The sequence below is a fragment of the Vombatus ursinus genome, unplaced genomic scaffold, assembly GCF_900497805.2.
Source record: "Vombatus ursinus unplaced genomic scaffold, bare-nosed wombat genome assembly UNPS02014798.1, whole genome shotgun sequence".
Taxonomy (NCBI): domain Eukaryota; kingdom Metazoa; phylum Chordata; class Mammalia; order Diprotodontia; family Vombatidae; genus Vombatus; species Vombatus ursinus.
The window spans coordinates 83,489,504-83,515,103 of record NW_020954576.1 but is presented as its reverse complement, the minus strand read 5'-3'; the positions used below and the strand labels follow the sequence as shown (position 1 = coordinate 83,515,103).

General features: G+C 36.3%; 1 protein-coding gene across 11 annotated transcripts; it reads left to right on the top strand.

Moving 5' to 3' along the window:
- The first annotated feature begins 8 nt into the window (after window positions 1-8).
- Window positions 9-25,600, top strand: LOC114049656 (BRO1 domain-containing protein BROX). 11 transcript variants are annotated; one of them, XM_027870940.1, is made up of 15 exons: window positions 9-101; window positions 171-252; window positions 683-2,023; window positions 3,920-4,059; window positions 7,626-7,732; window positions 8,685-8,781; window positions 11,964-12,059; window positions 12,357-12,429; window positions 13,566-13,671; window positions 14,411-14,500; window positions 18,539-18,624; window positions 21,199-21,280; window positions 21,732-21,882; window positions 22,966-23,125; window positions 24,529-25,600. In XM_027870940.1, the coding sequence occupies exons 4-15, from the start codon at window positions 3,959-3,961 to the stop codon at window positions 24,613-24,615; spliced, it is 1,236 nt and encodes a 411-aa protein (XP_027726741.1). In that variant the 5' UTR covers window positions 9-101; window positions 171-252; window positions 683-2,023; window positions 3,920-3,958; the 3' UTR covers window positions 24,616-25,600. The 11 variants fall into 11 exon arrangements, with proteins under 11 accessions (XP_027726741.1, XP_027726740.1, XP_027726742.1 ...); XM_027870939.1 differs by lacking the exon at window positions 9-101 and having other exon boundaries at window positions 165-252; window positions 683-725; window positions 1,929-2,023; XM_027870941.1 differs by lacking the exon at window positions 9-101 and having other exon boundaries at window positions 165-252; window positions 683-725; window positions 1,924-2,023.

Genomic DNA, 25,600 nt, shown 5'->3' with positions numbered 1-25,600 from the left:
GAAGAGGCCCGAGCCCGACTCTCGAAGCCCTGAAGTAAGAGAGAGAGGGCCTGCGCGGGCCACCGTAGCATCGATCTCCGAGGGACGCGGGTTTCCGCCAGGTAGTTTGTCATGGCTTCGGGGGCCACGTGATCTTTGCCCAGTATCCCAAGGTTTTCGTTTTTCCGTAGTCCCATTGCTTTTAGTCTCGAGGGTACCGACATTGTGTCTACTTCCCCGGAATAACTGCTTCACGGTTGTCTGAGAAGCCTGGTGAGTGTGACGTGTCTATTAGTTGTTTTCCGTTTTGGGGGGCTCGCCCACCCCTCCCATTCCCAATCATTGAAACCCCCCTCCCCATCAACACACGCGGTAAGGTTGGGGTGTCTTAGGGAAAGTCTTTCCTTTTCTCCCGCCTCTAGTCAGGAAACACCCTCACTTTGGCTCCACTCCTCACTCCCAACCTTAACCCCTTTACACACTGGGCTCTTGCGAACCCGTCGCTTGAGGCTCGCAAGGCACCCTCCTAAAGGTTCGCGAACGGTGATCTCGGCTTGCAGTAGCCTTCCCCTGCCTTCCGCAGTTGATGCTATCGACTTTCGATTGGAATGACTCCACGGCTCCTCCCTACAGAGAAACTGTGTCCTGCTGTATGTGCTGGGGGAGGTGGGAGGAAAACAGTGTACTTCTCCCTATCGCGCAGGCGCAACTCGTCCGACTTGTTGAGGGTATGGGAAGAGGAGGAGGTGAGTAAGCCGGAAGTGGTGGTCCAGCTCTCAGGTGAGTTGGTACTTCGTGGGGTTCACCCAGCCTTCTCCCCCGATATGTTTCTGCCTTCTACCCACCCCCAGTCTTGTCCGTAGGGGAAGATCTTGTTCTGGGTCTGAGCGTGATCCCAGAAACAGGGGCAGGTGCGTTGACTCCCAAAACGACCCCACACCGACCGGCTCGCCCCAAGAATTTCTTGATGACAGACGAAAGCTTGGGGAAAGTTCTGGGGAGGCTGGGCCAGGGAATCCGCACTCCTTACGGTGCTCTTCACCCATTTTGTTGTCATGGACCCTCTGGATGAAGCCAATGGATCACCTTCCCGGAATTTTGCTTGTTAGAGAGTAAAATAGGATTACAAAGGATGGGAATTAGATCGGAATAGTTGTCGAAGCCCAGGTTAAGAACCACTCTCAATTAAAAGATCATCTTTTGGACATATCCCTCCAAGACTCCACCTGAAATTGGAAGAAGCACTAATTTTATTACAGCCAAATGTATACATAATCCATTTAGTCATCAGAAGGCATGCGTATTTGAATTGACGAATAACACAATTAAGTTGTAGGTGAGATTTCTCTATGAGAAGTAGATTGTTTCTAGTGAGTTGGAAGTTCTCAAAGGTATGATTCAAGTGTTTTTTTAAGTTAGGAACAATTTTTGCTTTTTATTGAGGAAATCAAAATTTGTTCAAGAAAGTTTCTACCATTTAAAAAGTATGTTTTCATAGACCAAGACTTTAAGTAATGTATTCTATGCATCTTGTTGACTGACTGGAAGAGGTATGTTGGGAAGGTACTTTTCCTCTCATTCGGTGATAACCCTTTTCCAAAATGTCATATCATAAAATTGCTGGACAAATATCATAATCACTGAGTAGTAGACTGTAGTAGTTATATAACTTACTGGGCAAATTCAGTGGTAAAAAAGATGTCTGTGAATTTTGTAAACTTAATTTTAAACTCACTAGGAAAGCTTGCAAATTAAAGGAGCTCTGTCCTCTTAATTTTAACTTCTTTGTAAATCTTGACTTTCATTAATTGAATTTGGTTTGTTTAAAGTTGAGTACGCCTGAAGGATCCTGAATACAGGTAGATAGTGATCCTTTTAAAAAATATCTCTGGGGAAGAAGATTGTGGCCAGATACCCATTCTAATGTTTTGAAATTCTTTTAAGAATAGGAGCATCCGAGGCCCAGCCTATATTTCATCAGCTTGGGTTTCTTCCTTCCAAAGAACATCTAATTCACAGATTACCAGCCTCTCTTTGATAATCAGTTAAGTAAAAAGTTAAATTTTTTAAATACTCATTTTTGGAGATGGATATTGTCATTCTGGCATGAAATAATTGGAAAGCCAATACAGTGACAGATTCCAAGTCACAACCTCTGTTTAACTCCTACCTCTGATACTTATTTGTGTGACATGGGGCAAGTTACAAGAGATCTCTATGCCTCAATTTTTTTATATTTAAAATGAGGGGGTTGGACTAGATGCCTTTAAGGTCCTTTGGAGCTCTTTGTCAATGATCCTGTTATAAAGTGTTAGGACATATACTGCCATTTAAAATTATGTTTACAACACATAGGATAAATAGCCAACTAAGGATAAAAGGAGCAACAAGGCTCTGTCTTAAAGGGAAGAAAACTGGTTGCAGTTGAAGCTGTTTGGTTTATAAACCTTATCTTTAGCCAGTGCAAAAGGTAAAAGTAATACAGATTAGTATATTTGATTTCTAATTCATCTTTGTGTAGTTCTTTGGTGTAGTAGGAAGTATGCTGGTCATGGAATCAGTCAGGAGCTTTGTATTCAAATCCCTTATCTTAAACTTAGCTATGTGATGTTTGGCAAGTTATAGCATTATAGAATGCGTCACTTCCTCAGCCTCATTTTCCTCATCAGTAAAATCAGAGCAATAACATTTAACACCATCTATCTCACCAAAGTGTTAAGAAGAAAGCATTTTGTAAACTTAAAGTTGTATTTAAATGAGTTTTGTTGTTTTTAAACTTCGGCCATAACTGGTATTGTGCCAGTCAATAGTTATACCATCTTAGTAGCAATAAGAAAAGCCAATAAAGATTATTGATTTTAAACATTTTGTAGTGAGGCCAACTGAAGTAAATATTTCTGAATCAAGAATTTATTGACAAATGTCTTCTATGTACTATTCTTGGACTAATTTCAAGATGACTGTTGATCATGCTCCCCTTTACATTCTTCATTGTCAGGGAATCTTTTAGACATGTACTTTTACAGATGATAGAATATAGAAGTCAGTCTTTTAAAAAATAGTAGTGCATTTAGGTATTTAGGTTTTTATTTTTTTTTAGAAGTTATAGATACAGTATATAAGATTTAGGAAGGATTTTTTTTTTAAAACTCAATGAATTTGTTTTAAATGGTGGTAATCTTTGTTACTGCTGCTGCAAGGGAAAATGTTTATCATAGAGAAAATATAAAGATTCGTATGCCATCAGTAAGATACAGGAAAAACAGTTAATGGAACCTCTTATTGGAGTCTAATTTAAATCAAAACTAATATCTTGGGGCAACTAGGTGGCACAATGGATAGAGCACCGGCCCTAGAATCAGGAGGATCTGAGTTCAAATTCAGCCTCAGACACATAACATTTACTAGCTGTGTGACTCTGGGCAAGTCACTTAACCCCAATTGCCTCACCAGAAAAAAATACCAAAAACAGTAATATATGATCTGTTGTTATAGGTTATTTGGAAGAACATTCTCTATCTAACTTTTTGCTTTTGCTTCCTGGGTCCTGGGATATCACTTTGCAAACTACAACAGATTTTGTGTAGATCTATTTTAAATACAATACAGTCTTTTTAATAGAAAAGCGTTTCAAAAATGTATATTGTAAACATGAAAAACAAAATAATACATATTTTTAATTTTCATTTTGAAACTAAAAATGGGTATAGAGTTCACTTTATAAATGTTTCATTAGGGGCAGCTAGGTGGCACAGTGGATAAAGCTCCAGCCTTGGAGTCAGGTGGACCTGAGTTCAAATCCGGTCTCAGACACTTACTAGCTGTGTGACCCTGGGCAAGTCACTTAATCCCGATTGTCTCACCAAAAAAAAGAAAAAAAATAAATGTTTCATCATTAACATTCAGATCTATACTTTTTTTTTTTCTCCTGTGTGTTTAGGTTTCTTTTACCTAGATCTGTAGAAAACATTTGGGGAAAATGACACACTGGTTTCATCGGAACCCACTAAAAGCTACTGCACCTGTCTCCTTTAATTATTATGGCGTAGCTACAACTCCTGCAGCTTCAAAAATTTGCAAGTAAGTTTGAATCAGATCCTACCTTTCTTGAACTACTATGCTTTGTTCATTTTGTTCTGCTAGGTGTTGTGGACAGTATAGAGTAATATGACGTGTACTTACCCTCAACTATTGCAGTTTAGTCGAAGAGACAGCACGTGAAAAGTTAAACTCCCACATTTTAAAATTTTATGCCTTTGAGATCTTTTGGCTTTTTTCCCCTCTATTTACATAGGAGAAGTTACACTTTGCCAGAATAGTTAAATTACCTTACCAAGGCTAAATTAAACGGAAGAAAACAGTGCCAAAGATGTCACAAATCAACACATGATTAATTTACCAGAGACAGTGTGTTATGAGTTGAGAATAGAGCTTTAAAGTAATCTGAGAAAGCTTCATGAAAACATAGGGACTTTATATTAAGTTTAAACTGGGCAGAGAGGCAGAGATTGGGCGCTAGAGGTTTGGAAAAAAGTATGAAGCAAGTGATAAGTGTCAGACTTGGAGTCAGGAAGACCTGAATTCAAATGTGACCTCAGCTACTTACTAGCAGTGTGACCCTGAGCAAGTCCCTTAACCTCTGTCTGAGTTTTGTCAACCCTCAGAACAAATGACCAAAGAGTCATAGAGGTTTTGCAATCTCTGTTAACTTTAAAAAAACCAGAGAGCTCACACAGATTATCAAAACCACAGTTAACTCTAACAAATAAAATAACAATGGCTATAAGCAGAAAGATTTCTTCATTCAGTTGGAAGAGGGAAACTAGACATATGTGCTGGGACCTCCTGTAATACCTCTCTAAAGGAGACCTACTTTAGTGTGGACCAATCTCAATCCGGCTATGCAGTGAGCTGTAGTCCTGACAGTGGAATGACAACAGCAACAATGAGACAAATTTGATAAATAGCAGATCTTCATGACCTGAACGTAGGTACTACAGGTGCTTATCCAAGCTCAGCTACCACCTGGTGCTGGTGTGAAACCATTCTGGGATTTTGCTGTGGCTGAGATCATTCAGAGGGTGAGCCACAAAGGCCTGTTGTTATGCCGAGCTCAGGACACGGCTTGCTTGCTGAGCCTTAACTCTGGAAAACGGGGTGTCTCCTAATAGTAAAAGAGAGGGGTGGTCTTGGCATGGGGATCCTGACAGTTTCCTCAACTGTAAAATGGGAATAATGGTACCTACTTTCATGAGATATTATCATGAGATAATAATTGTAAAGTGCTTAGCACAGTGCCAGGCACATAGTAGGCACTATATAAATATTAGCTATCATTATGTGATAGGGTCAGTTAATTAAGTAGACCAACTTTGTTGGAGTCTTAAAGTAAGTTTTGGGGTAAAGTTTGGAAAAGCAGTTTGATGCTAAATTGTGGTGGAAAGCCTTAAAGGCATAAACTAATGTGGTTGGAGTTGTAGTTAACAAGGAGCCTTTGAACAGAAAAATATTTGGGCGAAAGCAGTGTTTTAGGAAGGCTGATTTAGTAGTAGTAGTATGTAAGATGTTGATGTAGGATCGACTTGGTGGCAGGGAGGGGGAGCAGTGTACTAATTAGGAGGTTGAAGTCTAGTTATGAGATGAAAAAGACTGGAATTAGGGAGATGGCAACAGGAATAAATAGAAGAAGTCTTCTAAGAAGTATTACAAAGGAAAAATCAAAAGCACTTGACTAACTGTCAGGTGATTGAGGAGTCAAACAACTGAAGTTTTGCACCTGAGTCACTAGAAAAATGAGGATTCTAATAAATAGAAATAGAGAAATCAGAAAGAGGATCTTGTTTTATAGGTCAGTATAGTGGTATATAAAAGTCCTTGATTGGAAATCAGAGACCTAGTACTAGACAAAGAACCACGACTTAGACAGTTGTTCAGTTGTTTTCAGTCATGTCTGACTCTTCACAACCCCAGTGAGGTTTTCTTGGCAGAAATACTAGAATAGTTTGCCATTTCCTTCTCCAGCTCTTTTTACAGATGAGGAAACTGAGGCAAACAGTGAAATGACTTACCCAGGGTCACCCAGATGTTAAGTGTCTGAGGCCAGATTTGAACGCAGGAAGATGAGTCTTCCCAACTCCAGGTCCTTCACTCTATCCACTGCATCACTTATCAATTAACTGTAAACAGGATCAATTAAAAAAAGACAGAATCAATCTGATCATTTCTATTCTAAAATCCTCTGATTCTATGTTAAGCTGTGTAATTACACTGCATCCACCTTAGTTCAGTCCCATATCACCTCTCACTTGGATTGTTCGTCTCCTCATTGGTCTCCCTGTCTCGTTTCTCCCCACTCCACTTCTTCCTCTCTGCTGCTGCCAAGCTGATTTTCTGTAAGGATCAATCTGGTCATGTCACTCTTCTGCTTGATAAACTCTAGTGGCTCCATATTGCCTCTAGAATTGAGGTGACCTCTGAGGTCCCTTTCTGCTCTGAATCCATGTTCCTATGACTGAGTCTTGAAGAACACCCATAATTGGGGATGGAAGAAGGAAAGAGGTTCCAAAAAACAAAGAAGGAATGATGAGCTTGAAAAGGTAGAATATTATAGAAGTCAAAGAAAGGAATCTCAGGATCAAAAGTAGTCATCAGTGTTACACATCAGTGTTAGTGCTACATAAATGTATTTTAGCCCTCGAAAAATCATTACTGTAAAAATCATCTCCAGTGGTCATTTGCTTTCTGAAACAAAGTCCTATTTCACATCTTTAATCTTCTGGTGGCATATAGTTACGATTTATGGAATATTATGAGCTTCAGAGAATTAAAATTAAGCACCACCCAAATAATAGTGAAGAGGTGTTTGATGGACAGGAGGAGGCTGAAACACATTACAAATTAGTGATTGTACAAGAGAAATGGTATAAAAAATGTCATCAGAGGAATGTATGACCAGAAAGAAAGATAAGGCTAGTCATGTAGCAGATGCACGAAATAAGCAGTTGATAGCTGGAAAGCTCCAGTGGTCTTTGTGGATTGTCAGGGGGAACAAAGGAAACCCTTTAGGATATTAGTTGAATTTCCTGCTACAAATTTACAGGTAGACGTGGACAAATCAGATAGAATGGACGGGCATGAGTGAATTGAAATTGTAGTCACTGGAGGCACCTGCAGTCACGGATCCATTAAAGTATTTGTCAGGTATAAGTAGGAGTTTTTAAAATGTCCCTAAACTAGAAGATTCAACAGAGTCATGTATATTATCTAAAATTAAATCAGCAGTACATTGTCAATGTGACATCTTAGCAATAAAATTCTTTTTTTTTTAATTAGAACTGGTTTTTATCTTTTTTGAATGGTTAGAGATTGCTTTTATTCATATATATGTGTGTGTATATATATGTGTGTGTGTGTATATATATATATATCATCTGAGGATATTAAATTAGAAATTTAATTTCTATTGTTGGCCAAAAAACCCCAAATTTCTTGGAAGATATGAATTCGTAAGATTTCAAATATGAGAACAAGCCTTCTATCTTTTTGAATTGACGGATTTTTAAATATTTTTAAATTGTCTACTTTTCCTTAGACTTCATAATAGAGCTAGAGCTTACTTAGCTTTTCTCTCTTCCCTATTCTTTAAGTGATTTGAGATCATCAAGGGCACGACTACTTGAGCTATTCACTGATTTGAGCTGTAACCCAGAAATGATGAAGAATGCAACAGATTCCTACTTTTCTCTTTTGCAAGGTTAGATGTTTAAAGTTTTACTAATATGTGTTGCATATTTTCTGTTTGTTAAAAACAAATATTATAATGTCTAGTTTGTTGAATAAATGCATAATTCTTGAGCTTTTAAAGATTGAATTTTTTATTCTTCTGATGGAGGTTGTGGTTGTATTTCAGAAGAATGGTAAGATAGGTAGGAAAATGAGGTCATTTAAACACTATTTTGAAAATCCATTTCTTACTCTTTGAGCGTTTGGATTTAAGTTGTTGCCAGAGAAAGTTAGATGAAATTAGATATAGAATGAGTATTCGTTATGTTGCTTACTATGTGTCAGATTCTATGCTAAGCACTGAGGATACAAATTCAAGCAAGCAAGGCAGACTTGACCTCAAGGAGCTTACATTCTTTTTTTTTTTTTTTTAAGGCAATTGGGGTTAAGTGACTTGCCCAGGGTCACACAGCTAGTAAGTGTCAAGTGTTTGGTCTGAGGCCGGATTTGAACTCAGGTCCTCCTGACTTCGGGGCCGACACCCTATCCACTGCACCACCTTGCTTCCCCTGGAGCTTACATTCTAGTGGGGAGTATAATATATAAATGCATGCTGGGAAGCTGACCTGAGGATGGAAGGGTACATGCATTGGGGCATGCTGAGGAGAGAAGGCCAGAAAGAGATATAGGAGGCTAGGCCCCAATATAACAAGCAAAAGCTTATCCCTTAAAAGTAGGGAATCTAGTGGTGGGAACCTAAGTTTCTGGTGAGGTAGAAGTAATCAGAGAATGAGGCCAAGGTGAGGAAACAACCAGGAATTTGTGTGGAGAAAGTAAGTATGAGCATAGTACCATTGAAGCTATGGAATAGAATTGTGTGTGTTTTGGTGGCTTCTTGCTGGGATCCATCTGAATATTTTAATTTTTTTGCTATAAGATACCTGAAGTTCTTTAAAACTAAGATTTTGAAAAATTTTTTTCAGGTTTCATAAATTCAATGGATAACTCTACCCAAGAAAGCAAATTGAGATATATTCAAAACTTTAAGTGGACTGATACATTACAAGGTCATGTTCCAAGGTATATAGTGCTAAGTTAAATCTAATGTTTGTAACTGATTAACTAGGGACTAAGTCATAGGCTCTATATTTTGGAAAACAAATACAGAAAAAGAAAAAGTAAAAACCTGAACAACTTTGGTTTTATTTGTTTGTTTGTTTGTTTGTTTTGCTTTTTGGTGAGGTAATTGGGATTAAGTGACTTGCCCAGGGTCACACACCTAGTAAGTGTCAAGTGTCTGAGGTCAAATTTGAACTCAGGTCCTCCTGACGCCAAGGCTAGAGCTATATCCACTGCGCCACCTAGCTGCCCCTAACAAGTTTTGTGTTGTTGTTTTGTTTTGTTTTTTTTAATATTCTAGGAAATTTTTTAACCACAATATTTGAATTTAACCCATTGCATCTTACTGTTAAGAACAATATTTCATTCACTTAGAAAAGTAGATTTGACCCATATGAAAACTGTGAAAAAAAAATTTGTTCACTTTTACCTTATCAAGAGGAGGACTCTTAATTAAAAAAAATAAAAGTACTAACATGCAAAACAAGGATGTAGGCATTTGAGCCCTCCACCTTAACTATCTGAACTTATGTTTAAGAGTCAAGTTGAAAGTCCTTCTCTTCATCTATTCATTCTACATTTTTTGAGAGGGAGCTCTAGAGAGTTAGTCCCTTTATTCTCTGTTAACACAGAGAGTAAACAAACCTTCCCACACACCTAGTCTTTAATCCTTCACTGTCCTTTCCGGCTCTCTCTCCAGTGTTGAGATTCTCCAGAATCAGTGAAGGATTCCATATCTTTCCTCAACATTTAAAACGTGTTTTTTTATCATCAATAAATTATGTTAATACATTTTCTACTTTATTCCTCATTTTCCTTCATGCATTCAGCATTTTAGCCAAATAACTGCTAGCTGTTCCCTGAACTTAACTTTCTGTCGCCTGCGTCAATACAGTTACAAAAGTTGTCCTCGTGCCTTTCCTACGGTCTTTTCTCATTTCTGTTTGTCCCAGGCCTTATCTTCCCTCAAGGCTTAGCTCAGACACTATCTCTGGTGAGAAGCCTTCTTGATCTTCCCTTCTACTTGCTAATATTCTCTCCTTCTACAAAATACCCCATATGATATTTTCCTGTATACAGGTTGTATTCCCCCCAACCCTAAATGCTTTTTTGAAGGTAAATGTTAACTATCATCATCATCATTATTATCATTATTATTTTAATGTTTGCATTCCTATATATACCACAAGTGCTTTGTACGTGGTATAAATGAATGAATGATTCAGAATGCATTAATCACTTACTATATGCAAAACACTGTGCTAAAGTCTGGAGATAGAAACTGAAAAGAACTGGTAGGCACTTAATAATGTTTGCTGGGCAGCATTGAAAATTCCTCATCATAAGGTGATTATTATAGAAAATTAGCTCTTTAGGTGACCTTAGAGATAATGTCTTGTTTTTGAAATTGTTCCAAAACAAAGTACACTATCTTAACAAATAAAGGAAGAAATTGAACAATAACCTTCCTTGGCTATTGCCTGTTCTAATAGTTCAACAATTGATCTTTCTTTATGTCTAATCATTTTATTTCATTTTTTGGTCTTCAATGGAAAAAAAAATTTTTGTATTGTCTGATATTTAAATGCCTGTGTTATGCCATTAACAGGAATATGTGTGAAATAGAAAACTCCTCTTTATGTTGTCAGGTAGAAGTGACATCTTTAGGAAATTTCCAGTCATTTTCAGAAGAGAAGCTACTTAATTTACCCAAATCTTAGGGTCCCTGGGGGTAGAGTGGGTGGTGATGTTGGTACTAAGGTACTTTCGAGCTTTGAATATATAATCCTATGATTTAGTCATTTGGCATATATTTCATCACAGTTAAGTTGTTTAAATATGCATATATATGTGAAATCTTTCCTGGTTTCTGTGAAATTTACCTATTTCATCTACTTTGCCATTACCATTCCAGTCCCCTGATTGGAAATGCTTGCTTCTTCATCAGTCTAAATCTTGCCCATCCTTTGAGGGTTCAACTCAGGACCAGTTCATGAGAATCATTCCTTTCTGAACTACTCATAAGATAGGGTTATTTTCAGTTCCTCACTCTGCCTTTCCATCCTTCCATATCCAATTAGTAGTCTAATCTTGTAAATTGTACCTCCATAACTTCTCTCATATTTATACCTTTTCTCTACTCATCTAGTCAGCTCCCACCCCCAACCCCCAGTTCAGGCCCTCATCACTTTTCTCCTAGACCATATAGAGTATTTTTCATCACCCTTGCTGGTCTCCCTGGCTGAAGTCTTTTCCCTTCCAGTCCATTTTCCATTCTCCACATAACTTCCAAAATGATATTTCTTTTTTTTTCTTTTTTTTTTTTAGGCAGTTGGGGTTAAGTGACTTGCCCAGGGTCACACAGCTAGTAAGTGTCAAGTGTTTGGTCTGAGGCCAGATTTGAACTCAGGATCTCCTGACTTCAGGGCCGGTGCTCTATCCACTGCGCCACCTAGCTGCCCCCAAAATGATATTTCTACAGGAGAAGTCTGACTATGTCACTTCAAATTAACTTCAGTGGCTTTGTCTAGGATCAAATACCAACTCCTTTGGCATTTTGAAGTCCTTTACAATCTGACTCAATCTTCCTTCCCTGCCTTTTTATATATTACTCTCTTTCATGCATTCTTTGGTCCAGCCAAACTGGTCTTTTTGCTGTTCCCTTTGGCCAGTTAGATGGCAAACACTACCTGCTACATGAGGCCTTTCTTGGTTTTTTCAGCTGCTAATTCCTCCATTTACCTCATATTTATTTTATTTTTATTTGAATGTATTTACATGTGTACTTGTTGCTTCTGACAGAATGGAAACTCTTTGAGGGCAGAGATTTTCTTTTTGTGGTTTTGTGTCCCCGCTGCCTAGCACAGTACCCAGAATATAGTAGGTATTGAATAAATGCTTGTTGATTGATTGGCATTTAGTATATATTTTCATGTATAGTTGTCTTATCTTCCCAACTAGGCTATATGGTATTTGAAGATCATACTGTAATTTTTCTCTCACCTATAATACCTAGTAGACATTCAAAATAAATATCTGTTGATTGATAGTATACTAAGTAATCATATTGATCCTAATGTTTTATATGGATAAACTTGATATATATGAGATGACCAAATTAATGAAAGTGTGTTTAATTTTAGTGCCCAGCAAGATGCTGTGTTTGAATTGATTTCCATGGCTTTTAATGTAGCTTTATGGTATACCAAATATGCATCAAGATTGGCTGGAAAAGAAAAGTAAGTGTGAACAGAAGGGGCAAAGAATATGTGCAAATGTCTATATATATTATTAACTTTAACATAGCCAATGTTATTTTCAGGATCTGTAATGCTTTCTTGTTAAACTACGCAGATTATTTCCGAATAGAGATGTTTTAAATGCTAATGAGTGAAATGTTAGGCCATAATATGCAGTGTTAATATTGAATTTACAAAAAGAACAGGGCCAGAATTTCCGTAAATAATTTTTATTGATAAAAAAATATTCTTTGAAAACTAAAAAGAATTAGTATGACTGGTGTCATTATATTTTAGCATAACAGAAGATGAAGCAAAAGAAGTTCATAAAAGCTTAAAAATTGCAGCTGGGATTTTCAAACATTTGAAGGTACCAAAATATATCTTTGCTTTTGATAGTTTTGTCACTTTTTGAAACTTTCAAAATTTCAGTGATGAGATCCAAGAAGTTTGTTTTGTTATTTTAGATATAGTAGTAATTGGTCCTTTATTTTACTATTGCATAGCTACCTATCTTTTGCCTTGTAGTGAAATGTGAATTTAACAAATAGAATATCTTTAATCGTAATGTATTGTTTTAATTGCTCCTAGTTGGGTGGAGATGGAAAAAAATGGAAACGTGCCCTTCGTTTCTGGTTCATTTAGAGCCAAAACGTTCAGTACTTATAGCTTTGCTCTTTCAAATTTCTTGGTGTCAGAGAGCTTCAGATCCCTGAAAGCTTTCTGATGCAATTGTCATGCATTATAGCTATATGTTTACATTTTATCCTTATTATTAGACTTCATTCTCCAGGAAGGCATGGACAGTGTTTTATCCAAAATTTGTATCTTCCCCCAGTGCCTAAAATTATGCTTTGTACACAGCAGACCTTTAATAAATGTTTATTATATTCTATCTGCAATATGGTTATATTATTTACAGTAGCTATTTTGTAAGTTTGTTGTGAGGAAAGTGTTCTTTCTAAACATTAAAACCCTCTTATATAAAGGTGATCTCTCATTTATATTCTTGGTATGAGATGTTATTGCAGGGATAAAAGCTCTAATTGTATGTGGTATTTTTCATGATTCTCTTTTAGGTGCATTTTTTTGTACATTCAGTTTTCTTAATTGTCTGAAAGTATAGTTCAGGATAACATACAAAAGATAACTTGGTTATGGTTTATCTATTAAGCATTTTGGCTAAATGTTTTCCAAAAGGTATGAATTACATACATAAACATTTCATAATACCCCCTTGATTTGAACCAAAAATTATCTGTGGCTATAATTGCTGTTCTACTAGTATATGGTATGTGAAGCTCTTGTAATTCTTTGTGTTTTTGCCATTACAGCTGCTCTATTTAGCACAACTTTAATTTGCCCTTGAAATTTCTAGCAAAGCCCCAAATTGAATGTTTCACCTCAACTTTTAGAAGTATCATTCACTTAAAATATTTAAATATAACATTAAACAGAATAATTTGAGTTAAAATAAAATTTGGCATTTATTTTGCTCTCTCTTAGGAAAACCATATTCCCAAACTTATCACACCTGCAGAAAAAGGCAGGGATTTGGAAGTTCGACTCATAGATTCCTACATTATTCAATGTCAAGCTGAAGCTCAAGAAGGTATTCCCAAATGTCACAATGTAGCATTGAATTTCTGAGAAATTAATTTTCTACAAGTACATTTATTTTGCAATTCAGCTACATTGTCCAGAAGATAACTGGTTCTGAAAGATCTGTAGTCAAAAAGCAATTTTTTAAAAAATTTTCAATAGCTTTTGGCCTTATTAGTTTCTAGCAAGACTCTCTTTTGGCTACAGAAAATGAAAGACTTGTAGTTCTTTTGAGGAAGGTCTTTGACTTTATCCCACTTCTTCTGAAAGAGTGAAAAACCATGCCCTCCCTTTTCTTATTTGCACTCCTTTTCTCCTCCCTCCATTTCTGCTCTATGCATCTGCTTTTCCCTGTGGTCTCTAGATATGCCTACACAGAAGCATAGCATATGAGCTATGAGGGCTAGAGCTTGTCTTAGGGGCTTTCTTGATCCATTCTTAATCCTTTCATAGGAATAGGTCTTGGTATGTCTCATAGTTGTTACTTAATGCAAGAAATTACATTTCTTAGAACATTTGAGGGATTTGGCTCTACTACTGAGCTCAGCAATTTCTGCATGCTGGTGCTTTTATTTTCAGTAATTTACATTTCTCACATCATAGTTGTTATGTAACAGATTCTTATTCTCATCTTAAAACTTTAGTGACACAGACGTACATTTCTGTTCTTACCATGTATCCAAATTGAACTTGTATTCTGTTGCAATTCTTAATGTTCTTAATATGGGGTACATTTTTTTCTTTTTCAGTTACAATTGCTCGAGCAATTGAACTCAAACATAATCCAGGTCTAATTGCTGCGCTGGCATATGAAACAGCCAATTTCTATCAGAGAGCTGGTGAGTTCTAAGTCCATTATTGTGCTTCTTACCCATCAGGTGTCCAAGTTTTTCTTCCACTGATTTAATTAGGGGAACAACTGTTGTAAGCCATTCATCAGACAGGTTTCCATGTAGATTCATGTGCTTGAAAGTAAAATGTGATAAAATGAAGCTGTTCACAGTTAAGAAGCAAGAAATGCTCCTGTAAAAGGAAATGGAATTTTTATCTCAATGGAAAGGGAAATGCTAAACTCTTTCCAATAGTATCTCTGTACAGGGTTAAACACTTTCCAAATTGCTCTCATAGTCATTCTCCGTGGATTCTCTTCCTAGCAGTGTAAGGTGGCTAAAGCATGTGTCAGCCTTATTTTGCAGGTGGTGAAACTGATCCAGAGAAGTTAAATGACTTACTGGATTAGTCTCACTAATTGGGCTCAGATGAATTGGAGTCACTGAAGCAGTTTGAAAAAGGGCTGTTTGTGTGAGTTGTAGGAGTTTTAAAATGAGAACAAAACTAGATCTGTTTCTCCTATCCATTTTGATTCCTACATTTGATGGCAAAGACCTGTTCTAATGAGTGATTACATAGTAAATCAGCATGTCTCACTAGGGAGAGAAAAGGAGAAAACCCATGTGTAAGACCCACATGTCCAAATGAAATGTATTAAATTAATAGGTAATTGAGGCCAGAGGAAGCCTAGGCATGGGAGGTATACTGCAGTCCCCCAGATCTGCATCCTGATTGGGGTAGTGGTACATAGCACGATTCCCATTTTTTTCCTGTGGTACAGGAAAAGTCCCATTTCTAATGTATTTTAGATTCTCCTTTGTTCTTCATGGATTCCAGGGTAGTGATTGATGGGGAAACAACATGTTATCTGATGTCTTCACTCACAGATCTAGGCTTTAGGATTTTTGATTATTATAATTGGTTGAAGGCAGTTGGAGAAGTCAAAAGAGATTCTGACTCATCCCTTGGCTGATTTTGGGCTTGTTCATATAGGAGTTTTCGGTTAGGGGCTCATAAAATTAACAAATGTGCCAAAGTTTTAATCAGCCAATAATTATTTATTAAGTACCTCCTATGTATTCAGGCACTGAGAATACAAAGATTGAACCAATTCTTACTCTCAAGGAGCTTACATTTTAACATGGAAGACAAATCTGTGTGGAACATTGAATATATACAGAATAAATATAAAAAAAAATACAAAGCAGATAAATATGAGAGACGCAAGAGATAAACATTTATATAGTGCCTATCTGTATGTGCCAGACACTGCTAAGTGCATTACAGGTATCTCATTTAGCAAGAACCCTGCAAAATACCCCCATTTTATAGTTGAGGAAACTGAGACAGATTAGGTGACTTGCCCAGAGTCACACAGCTTAGTCTGAGGCTGAATTTGAACTCGGGTCTTCCTGAATCCAGGCCCAACACTATTTACTCTCCCATTTAGCTGCCTTTAGGTGCCTAAATAGAGAGGGAGAGAACCAACATTTGAAGAGGATCAGGAAGGACATCATGTAGAAAATGTTGCTCGAGCTGGGGAAGAGAGCGATTCTCTTGAGGCAGAGGTGGGGGGGGGGTCATTGCAAAAGCACAGAGATGGGAAATGGAGAATCACGTGAGGGAAGCAGAGTGAAGGCCATTTTGGCTGGATCACAGAGTCCAAAAGACCATGATATACACTGAGGCCAGAAAGTTGGGCAGGCCAGCTTGTGAAGGGCTTTAAAAGTTAAATGTAGGAGTTTATATTTGATCCTAAAAGTAATTGGGAGTTTATTCCCTGTAATAACTTTACTCAGTAAACCAGGGTTAATCAAGTAAGACACTAACGTGGTCAAATCTGTGCTGATAGAAAGTCCTTTTGGTAGTAGAGTGGTGCATGGATTAGAAGGGGGAGAGCTTTAAGAAAGGGAGACCAGGGCTCAGATTCTTAAAATCTAGCCAATAGCTCACTAACATTCAGACTCCTTAAGAGTCTGCCCAACATGATGTTCTAATAAACCTTGTCTTTGGCTGGGGAAAAAAAAAAAAGAGACCAATTAGGAGGCCTTCGTACAAATCTAGGTGAGAAATGAAGAAGGACTTAACTGCTTTGTGAGTAAAGAGAATAGTCAGTGCAAAGGATGTTAAGGATGTAGAAACAGCCAAGTTTTAGCAACTTTTTAAGAGTTTATGAATATTTTCTTTGGAGCATGGAATAGTGAGTTGATAAGGATTGCCTTACAGAATTGAGGTCCCATTTGAGATTTTATGACATAAATTTGTAGACAATTGCATAGTTGCTAAATTCCTTGGGAAAGGAGAGAGAATGACCTGAGGACCAGTAGACAAAGCCACCATGATTTTAATAGAGGAGGAGGTGTTGCTGTGTGATGGTGGCAAAGTGAAAGCAGAGGAGAGCAAGGAGTATTTTAACTCTCCTTCCAAGACCAGTGTGTCTGGGGTTTGAGTGAAGATATAATGTTGGAAATGTTGACCAAGGATGTAGGGTCCTCTGGGGGAAGACTGGTCTCTTTGAGGGCAAGTAAATTGTAGGAGTATTAGAGAAAGACGACCAGAATGAAAGGAAGTTTATTCACTATGGAACAGTAATTTTGGAGGATGTGTAGTGCAAGGGAGTGAGCAGGATTAGAGTGGGACATGGGTGGTGTAGGGTTGGAGTATGAGTAGGGTGGGCATGAGAAAAAAGGAGGTTGGGAGGTTGAAGAGAGCCTGTACCTAGGTGATGGATGATTGAGTATTTACAAGAATAGAGAAACAGGTGGGGGTTTGTTAGCCATAAGGATAAGTTAAGAAGTGGGAAATGAATACAGCTCTCACTATCTTGAAGGGATGTTAACTTCAGTTGCCTTCTTCCATTCTTTTTGCATTCTTCCATTGCTTCTAAGGTCCTATATAGTTCTAAACCCATGCTCCTATGATTTTTGCTTACTCCTTCTTAGGGCGAGCTGAGTCAGAGGAGAAGAGGAAATGGTGTTTTTGGATATACCTACACACACATGCAAACACCTACCTAAAAAAGAACCTGAACTGAGGGGGGCAGGGGAGAAAGGCAATCAGTAGTACAACCAAGTTTCCCTAGGTGGTACAAGGTTTGTTTGTTCATTACCTAAATTGCTGGTATAACTCTGAATTCTCCCTTGTCAATTTCCAGACTCTCAGTATGGGAAGAATGGATACGCTAACATTCACTCAGGGTCTTCTGTTCAGTACTTCCTCTATTGGGGTGTTTTACATCTATGTGATGAGCCAGCAGCTAGTTGTCCAGAGGCAGAATAAGTCCTAGCATACCTGATTGAGGTTACAGTGCTAGCGAAAGTATTGGAACTAGGACAGGAACATAGTGTTATGACTGCTGGTTTAGTATTCTTTTCACCAATGTTTTTTGTCATTTCACAAGTGTTGATTTTATTTTTGGACCTTTCACATGGTAGATGCTTAAGAAATGTTGAGTTCAATTAAATTGGCAAAATTAAAAGACAGTTATTATGCTTTAGGAATCAATATTGGATTTCACTGAATTTTGTATTTCTATCTTCTTGCATTATTTTCCTTTTAGATAATGATAAGACCATAGCTTGCATAATGATTTAAAGTTTTCAGAGCCCTTTCACATCTGTTATCTAATTTGAATTTCACTACAACCCTAATAAGCATGGAAGTATTAATCTCTATTTTCAGATGAGGAAGCTTAAATTCAAGGAGGTAAAAAATGATTTGCCCAATATTACGTGGGCAGTAAGTAGTATCAGAATTATCCAGCTCCAGAAGTAAGGTCTTTTGACTCCTAGTCTAGTGTTCTTTCCAACTCCTCACTGCCTGGTCCACACTCTTCAAAAGAGAAAACTATCATCATGTGATTGGTCTCACTGCCTAACTTGGCTGTCACTGAAAAAGAATTGTTTTAGGGTTTGTTTCAAGTTTACAAATCAGTCTTAATTTTTAAACTGGAATGGTGATAGTATTTGAACTCTTTGGAAGAAAGGAAAACCAAAGATTCTTGTCAATCAGAGAAGTTATGTTTTGTTTTATAAATGTAATTTTAGATCACACTTTATCCAGTTTGGAGCCTACATACACTGTTAAATGGAGGAAATACCTTCACTTGAAAATGTGCTTTTACACAGCTTATGTAAGTATTTATTTAACGTTATATAATGTTAAAATGTTGTTCCCGCATTCACATTTGCTATTTGTGAGAATATTTGATTAATTCCTGGTCTGGTTCAGAACAAAAAGATATTACTACTTAACCTGTTCATTAATGATTGTCTAGTACAAACATTTAGTTTGACACGGACTAGGGAAAGCGAACTGAATGTGATCATCTACATCTTACTCCACCCTATTTTCTAATCATAGATTTCAAAGATTTGTACTCTTAACGTAGCTAGAAAAATATAATACATTCCTATTCTACAGAGAACAGATTTCTCTGAATATTTCATTTCCTAAGTATAAATCCCATTTAAAAGAATTAAGTGGTTTAACTCTGGTTTTGTTCCATGACATCTCACAATGTCCCTTGTTTATCAAAATGCATGGATCTGACTCAGTATGACATTTCTTATAAAACTTTCTTTGGTAACCTGTTTTATTTAGCCCTTCTCACTGAAGTTTAAGCCTATGCCTCTTTCCCTTATTAAAGTTAAACAGTTACAAAGCCCTGCTCCATTGCCCCCATCTTGGTGTGGAGGTAGACCCTAAATTATTGAAGACTATGCCAGCAAAGCATGAGCTTTCCTAGAGTCTGCAGTTCTGGAAAGGCTTTGAGAATAGACTCATCAGCAAACAAGAATGTTGTCTTAAGTACAGAAAGGTTCATCATCGATACATTGGCTGAGAGAGAACAATTTTTTTTTTTATCATAACCTTCAGTTTGGTGCAAACCCTTCTGCTTTGATGGTGGTGATTATGGTTGAAAAATGGGCAGAGGGTGCGGAGAATATCCCAGTTTTAGACTATCTATGAGTAGTAACTTAACAGTAGATACTTTATATGTGAGATCTTTGTCCATTGACCGACAAAATTGACATGCTATTTATTGGAAGAAATAAACCATGCCAATGTTGATACATGAAACCAGAAGACAAAAGGAAGCTGTGGTTAAAGTAATAGACGGGTTGTAGTGTCAACTTGTAAAAGTAAACAGAAGAGTTAATGGAATGAGTTTCATTCTGTTCCCAATGGCAGCAAGAAGAATCATTTCATGGAACATTTTTACTCATCTTGCCTTGTCATGCTCATAGTTAACATATATAAGCAAAAAAGACTACAGTGAAGATAATTGCAGCTTATGTGCCCCAAGCTCTGAAGATTAAAAATTGCAAATCACCCAAAGGACAGTGGAGAACTGTGTGATTGGAGTATTGGAAATTGTTGAGTAAATTCATATTCAGAGAAGGAGCTAGACAAGTCATTTAATGAGAGCAAAGGATAACACATGGAGATCCTGAGTACTGCACTGATACCTGTGAAATGTTTAAAGATTAAAAGAAGTTCTTTAGAACATTGGGTAGATTTTCTGTGACTGACCTGTGGCATAAAATTAATAAACATCACGTAGAATCGAAAGGCCTGGATAAGTGACAGTTTGTCCTGATGGAGAGAATATGGACATCTGAGATTACAGATTCACTGAAGCCAAGATGGAAAAGAGTTCAGTATTATATTTATATAATAATTTTTGATGTACTTGAAGATATTCTTTGCTTTCTTTTCCAACTGAATAACTACAACTCTTGTTTTTAAAATAAACATTTTTTTAAACCCTAATGTTCTGTTCCTTTCATCATTTTGTTTGGTTTTTCTTTAGACCCTCTGTCTTAACACATTTCTTATTCTTGACTAGTACTAAATAGATTAGAAAACCTAACCATTGTAAAAAAAAATCTTCTAGTGTGCCCATATTTTAGGTACTGAACAAAAAGTTTTATATAGTTCCTATTATATGTAAGATATGATTTATTCTTGTTGAACATTTTTATGGGCTTAATTTATTTAGACTACTTTGATTTCTATCTTTCACGAGTTTGTAAGGCCATTTTCAGTTTGGTGTCTTTTGCAGACTTGATGAATGTCCTCCCAGTTCCTTCATTCTAATTATTTCTTTAATAAAATTTAAAAGTATTAAAACCAGGCTTGACATATCACCCAGTTTAGCCTTCTTAGGTTGGTAATGAGCTGCTCAAAACCTTTCTTTCGGTTTGATCCTTTGTACTTACCTAATAGACTATATGTGTCTTTTTTTTTAGATAAAAAATGTTGGAGTAGACTTTAAATAAGTAATGGACATTGATCTTCTTCTCTGGATTTATTTTAGAATCCATCTTTAATCCTAAACTTCATCCAAGGAAATTTCTGTAGTAATCCTTGATAGCAGAGTTCTTTCCACTCTTCTAAGTATCTCCCATTACTTCTTACTTGTAAGAAAGTCCAGTCTTCCAATATTTGTAACATATTTTAGTGTTTTTGTCTTTACTAAACAAAGAATTTTAAGTTAATTCAATTCAAGTCCTTTACTGGGATAATACAATTTTTCTAATATTTCTGAGAGGAAATAAAAAGCATAAAAGGAATTAGTATGTGAGGTAATAGCGAAAGGCATTTTTATGTGGCATACTTGAAATGTGAAAGAAGTAATATCTGTTGTTAAATGCCATTTAGGGAAAACAGAAATGGGAAATCTTGTTTTTTCTTCCACCAGGCTTACTGCTATCATGGTCAGACTTTGCTGGCAAGTGATAAATGTGGTGAAGCAATCAGGTCTCTCCAGGAATCAGAAAAATGTAAGTTTTCCTGCCAGAATAATAACTCCCTTAAAAGCTAGCTTTTTATTTTTTTAAGAAGATAAAGGGACCTTCAAATGGGCAGATGGGGACCTGGGAGGGGAATTTTCCAGAGTTTATAAAGAGAAGTTTGCTTCTAATTTAAAAAATATATATTGATACTTTTTATTTTTATATCACTGTCATATCCAAATATATTCCATCCCCAGGGAACTGCCCCTTATTTAAAAAAACAAGCCAAAAAGAAGAGAAAAAGTATTTTGTAAGACTGACACACACATCAACCAAGTCAAAAAATAAATGCAGTGTTTAACACCCATAGCTCTTCAGCTCTTAGTTTGTATCTCATTTCGCTGTTCTTAGGAATCTTGTTTTTTATTTCACTAAGTAAATGGGAGTAAGCATGAAACAATGACCTGTAACCTAATAAACTTTACCTTTTTGTGTGCAGTTTATGACAAGGCCGAAGCCCTGTGCAAAGAGTATGGAGAAACCAAAGGACCTGGAACAACAGCGAAACCTTCAGGACATCTGTTCTTTAGGAAACTTGGAAGCCTAGTGAAAAATACTTTAGAAAAATGTCAGAGAGAAAATGGATTCATGTAAGTGTAGATGTCTGTGTGTCAGAATCTTTGTTTTCTTTTTATTTAATTAGGTTATATAAAAATGTGTTTGCACATAAAGTAACCTTAATTTTTATCTTAATTCCTTTTTTTCCTTTTGAAAATGCTTAAATTTTGTAACACCCAAGTATTTTGCGTCTTCAAATGGTTCTGTTCCTTAAGTAACATGATTTTAGCTAAGGGAGAGGACATAGCAATTCTGTTTACTAGAATGCCCCCAGACGTCTATTTAATCCACCTTTCCAGTCATCTTATATCTGCCTTTGTGTCTTATCTAAAGGTAGAAAACCATTTTTTTCTCTCATTCCTCTTCCCCAGCCTTATCAGGCCGACTCCCTCCCTTTATTTAAACAGCTTTTAAAACCCTACTTACATCATGAAGAATGATCCATAAAGCACTACAGTCTTTCTCACTTCTAGAATTAACTGGAGAACAACTTAATTATATATTGACTATAGTTTGCCACATCTAAAATGTTTTTATCTTGGCCTCTATTTTTGATGTATCACTCTTTTCTAATAAATTTAGCTAATGTTCATCAGTGATGACTAGTGAGGATATACTTCTATTAACATTTCTTTGTTTATTTTACCATCCTCATTAGAAACTATTCATTTATCAATATCTTTATTTTCCCTGTTTGCAAATATTCATTTATCAATAGAGCTTTTTTAAAGAAAAAGGAAAATTCTAACTAAAACCTTTAACAACCTTTGGAACAAAATAATTAACACAGTAAAACTTGTCAGCTTGCCTGGTTTTAGGAAACAACATCTTGATATTACTAAGAACCTCTAAGGAACACAGCAGTCAGTATCAATCACAAGTCAAGGAACATTTACTAGATGCCTACTATGTGTCAGGGAAAAAATTCTTATCATGGAGTTGACTTTATCTCAGTAAACTATTTAGGTGAGGATAATCCTTTTTGGAATCAGCTGATCCTCATAAGATTCATTGTTAATAGGTGAAGAGAAGTGGTTAAGATGGGTCATTATGCATCCCTGGTCTCTTTTAAGAGAAACTTGGCATTAAATTGTTGTTTAAATTTTCTTTTATAGCTATTTCCAAAAAGTTCCAACAGAAACACCACAACTTGAACTGAAAGCAAACTATGGTCTTGTAGAGCCTGTACCCTTTGAATTTCCTCCTGTAAATGCACACTGGACACCAGAAACACTAGCTGCATTTGATCTCACCAAGAGGCCAAAGGATGATAATGTATGAGTTGTATTCTATTTTATTTCTTCCATTTCTCTTTTAAATTTAAGATAAGGGTTATAGTGTTATTTTAATATCTTTATTTTCTCTGTTTGCAAAGAGAGAAGTTTATTTGAGAGCAGTGACTATTAAATTAGCTAATTTAGTGCTTTCCATTTGGAGCTATTCTAATATTCAGGAAGGCTCTGCAATATTTGTTTCATTCTGGAAAAATTTCCAGATATTTGCTCCTAAATCCCTAGAAGTAAATATTCTCAAAGTAGTACCTTTTTTTTTTTTTAAAGTCTGTAAACAGTGCTTTAACATCAGACACAAGGGTGGTAGTGGTATCTTAAATGTCTTAAAAGAATGGAGTAGATTAATATATGATTCTGCAATAGAGCTCCATACTTTACATTGACCATTTCATTGAATATTTGAAGATATGGTCTTAATTTTAGCATTCTAGGAAATAATCAAGGTGTAAAATGTATTGCTATTCATTTATTTCTCAGTAGCCTTAGTGCATTTTGGTTTATAAAGGTGATAATGTAAATGGAAAGACTGAATTTTGGCATGAGATGATTAGAGATTTATGGGAAAGATTATTAGGGATCTGTGAAAGATAGAAGTAGGAATGCCTTGTTATTTCATAACCATTTTACTTCTCTTGGGTTTGAGTTAAAACTCTTGCCACAGTCAAAATAACTCTGTAAAATAGCCTTCTCTCTGTTTTGCTTAGTTAGCTACTTGCTTGCTGCAACATAAAGCATTTTTAATGACCTCAAAGTAATGTAGGAATTTGTTACTTCCAAACTTGAGATTTCTCTGTTGATGGCAGCTGGCTAGACTATGAGCTCTTTAAGGGGAAGGGACTATTTAACTTTTTGTATTTGGAGGCAATTAATTGGCTCAGTGGATAGAGCCCTGAGCCTAGATTCTGGAAGGTCTGAGTCATTCAAGTCCTGCCTCAGATACTTTCAAGCTCTGTGACCCTGGGCAAGTCACTGAACTGCTGTCTGCCTCAATTTTCTCCTCTGTAAAATGGGGATAATAATAGCATCTACTTCCAGAGTGGTTGTGAGGATAAAATAAAATAATATTTGTAAAGCTCTTTGTAAAGTTTAAAGTGCTATATAAATGCTAGTGATTGTTGTTGTTAGGGCTCCTTTATTTCCTTCCTTCTCACACGAAGAATGAGGATAAATGATACAGACAGATCTATTACCTAATGTACCATTCCAGAATTTCTTCTTCAGCAAAAATGATACTTTCTAAATCAGATATGTAGTGGTCTGACCAACTTTGCCAGTACTTACATTGTCACATTAAAAAAAAATGTGCTATCTTCAGAAAAATTTATATGTATTTTAGATTCCTAAACCTTGCCTCAGATATTCATAACTCTTTGTCCTTCCCTCTAGGCCAAACCCAAACCAGAGGAAGAATTGAAACCAGTCAAAGAACCAGATATCAAACCGCAGAAGGATAGTGGCTGCCATATTTCCTAGAAGACCATAGAAACAGGAAGCTCCTCTTTTAAGTGGATTGGGTTAACTCTGGGACTGGATTATTTTTTGTGATTCCTCAGGAGCCTGAAGAATAATTTGCTTTTTTTCATGGGTCTTCACTATTTCAACGCTCGCTTTTTAGTAGGGTGGGGTTTTTTTTAATGCTTTGTTTCTTTGTTTCCACTTTAGTCAGTTCACTAGAATAGCTTCTTATAGACCTTACTTTGACTTGAAGATATGGGAAGAGGTTTTTTTGGAGAACTCTAGTAATAGGTTTCAGGTTAATATATTAAATTATAAAAAAGAATCATGGTTCTCCTTGTCACAAGAAGATTTGTTTTCATTTCTCATCTGTCATTGAAATTAGAGGAGAGATTCAGATAAGAGTCCACAAAGAAAAAACAGTTCTTACTTCCTTATGGCTATATTGCATCATGGCACAAACCTGTAACACTCCCAAGCCATATGTTATTTCTCATGTGAAACAACTTTCATATTATGGAAGAATCTGAAAATCATTAGCAGTTAGGCTTCTTGATACATATTTGCCTAAAATTAATATTTTTAAAACTAGAATTGCAATGTACATGTTAGAACATTTAAGATAAGTCTGATTTTATTTCTAGTTAGCTAAACAGGCTTTACTTCTTTCTTGAAATGAATATTTATTTTAAATCCCTTTTTAGAGAGCTTATGTGACTTAAGGAACTAATTTGTGTATAACAAGCTTTATATATCTGTATGAAAGAAGGTAAGAAGAAATTAGCCCTTGGAAATCATATGCCATACAATAATGCAGAAGATTTTTAGAAGCTTGAAGGAACTACCTCTTTGGAATTACACTGGTTACCTTTTATTTCTGTTTCAAAGAAGTGTCCAAGTCAGTTGGTTTCAGACTTGAATATATTCTCTTTTCATAAGGCTTTCAATAGTAGTCTGTATATCCTGTCAGAATGAATGAATAAAAAGAATTAAATGCTTACTA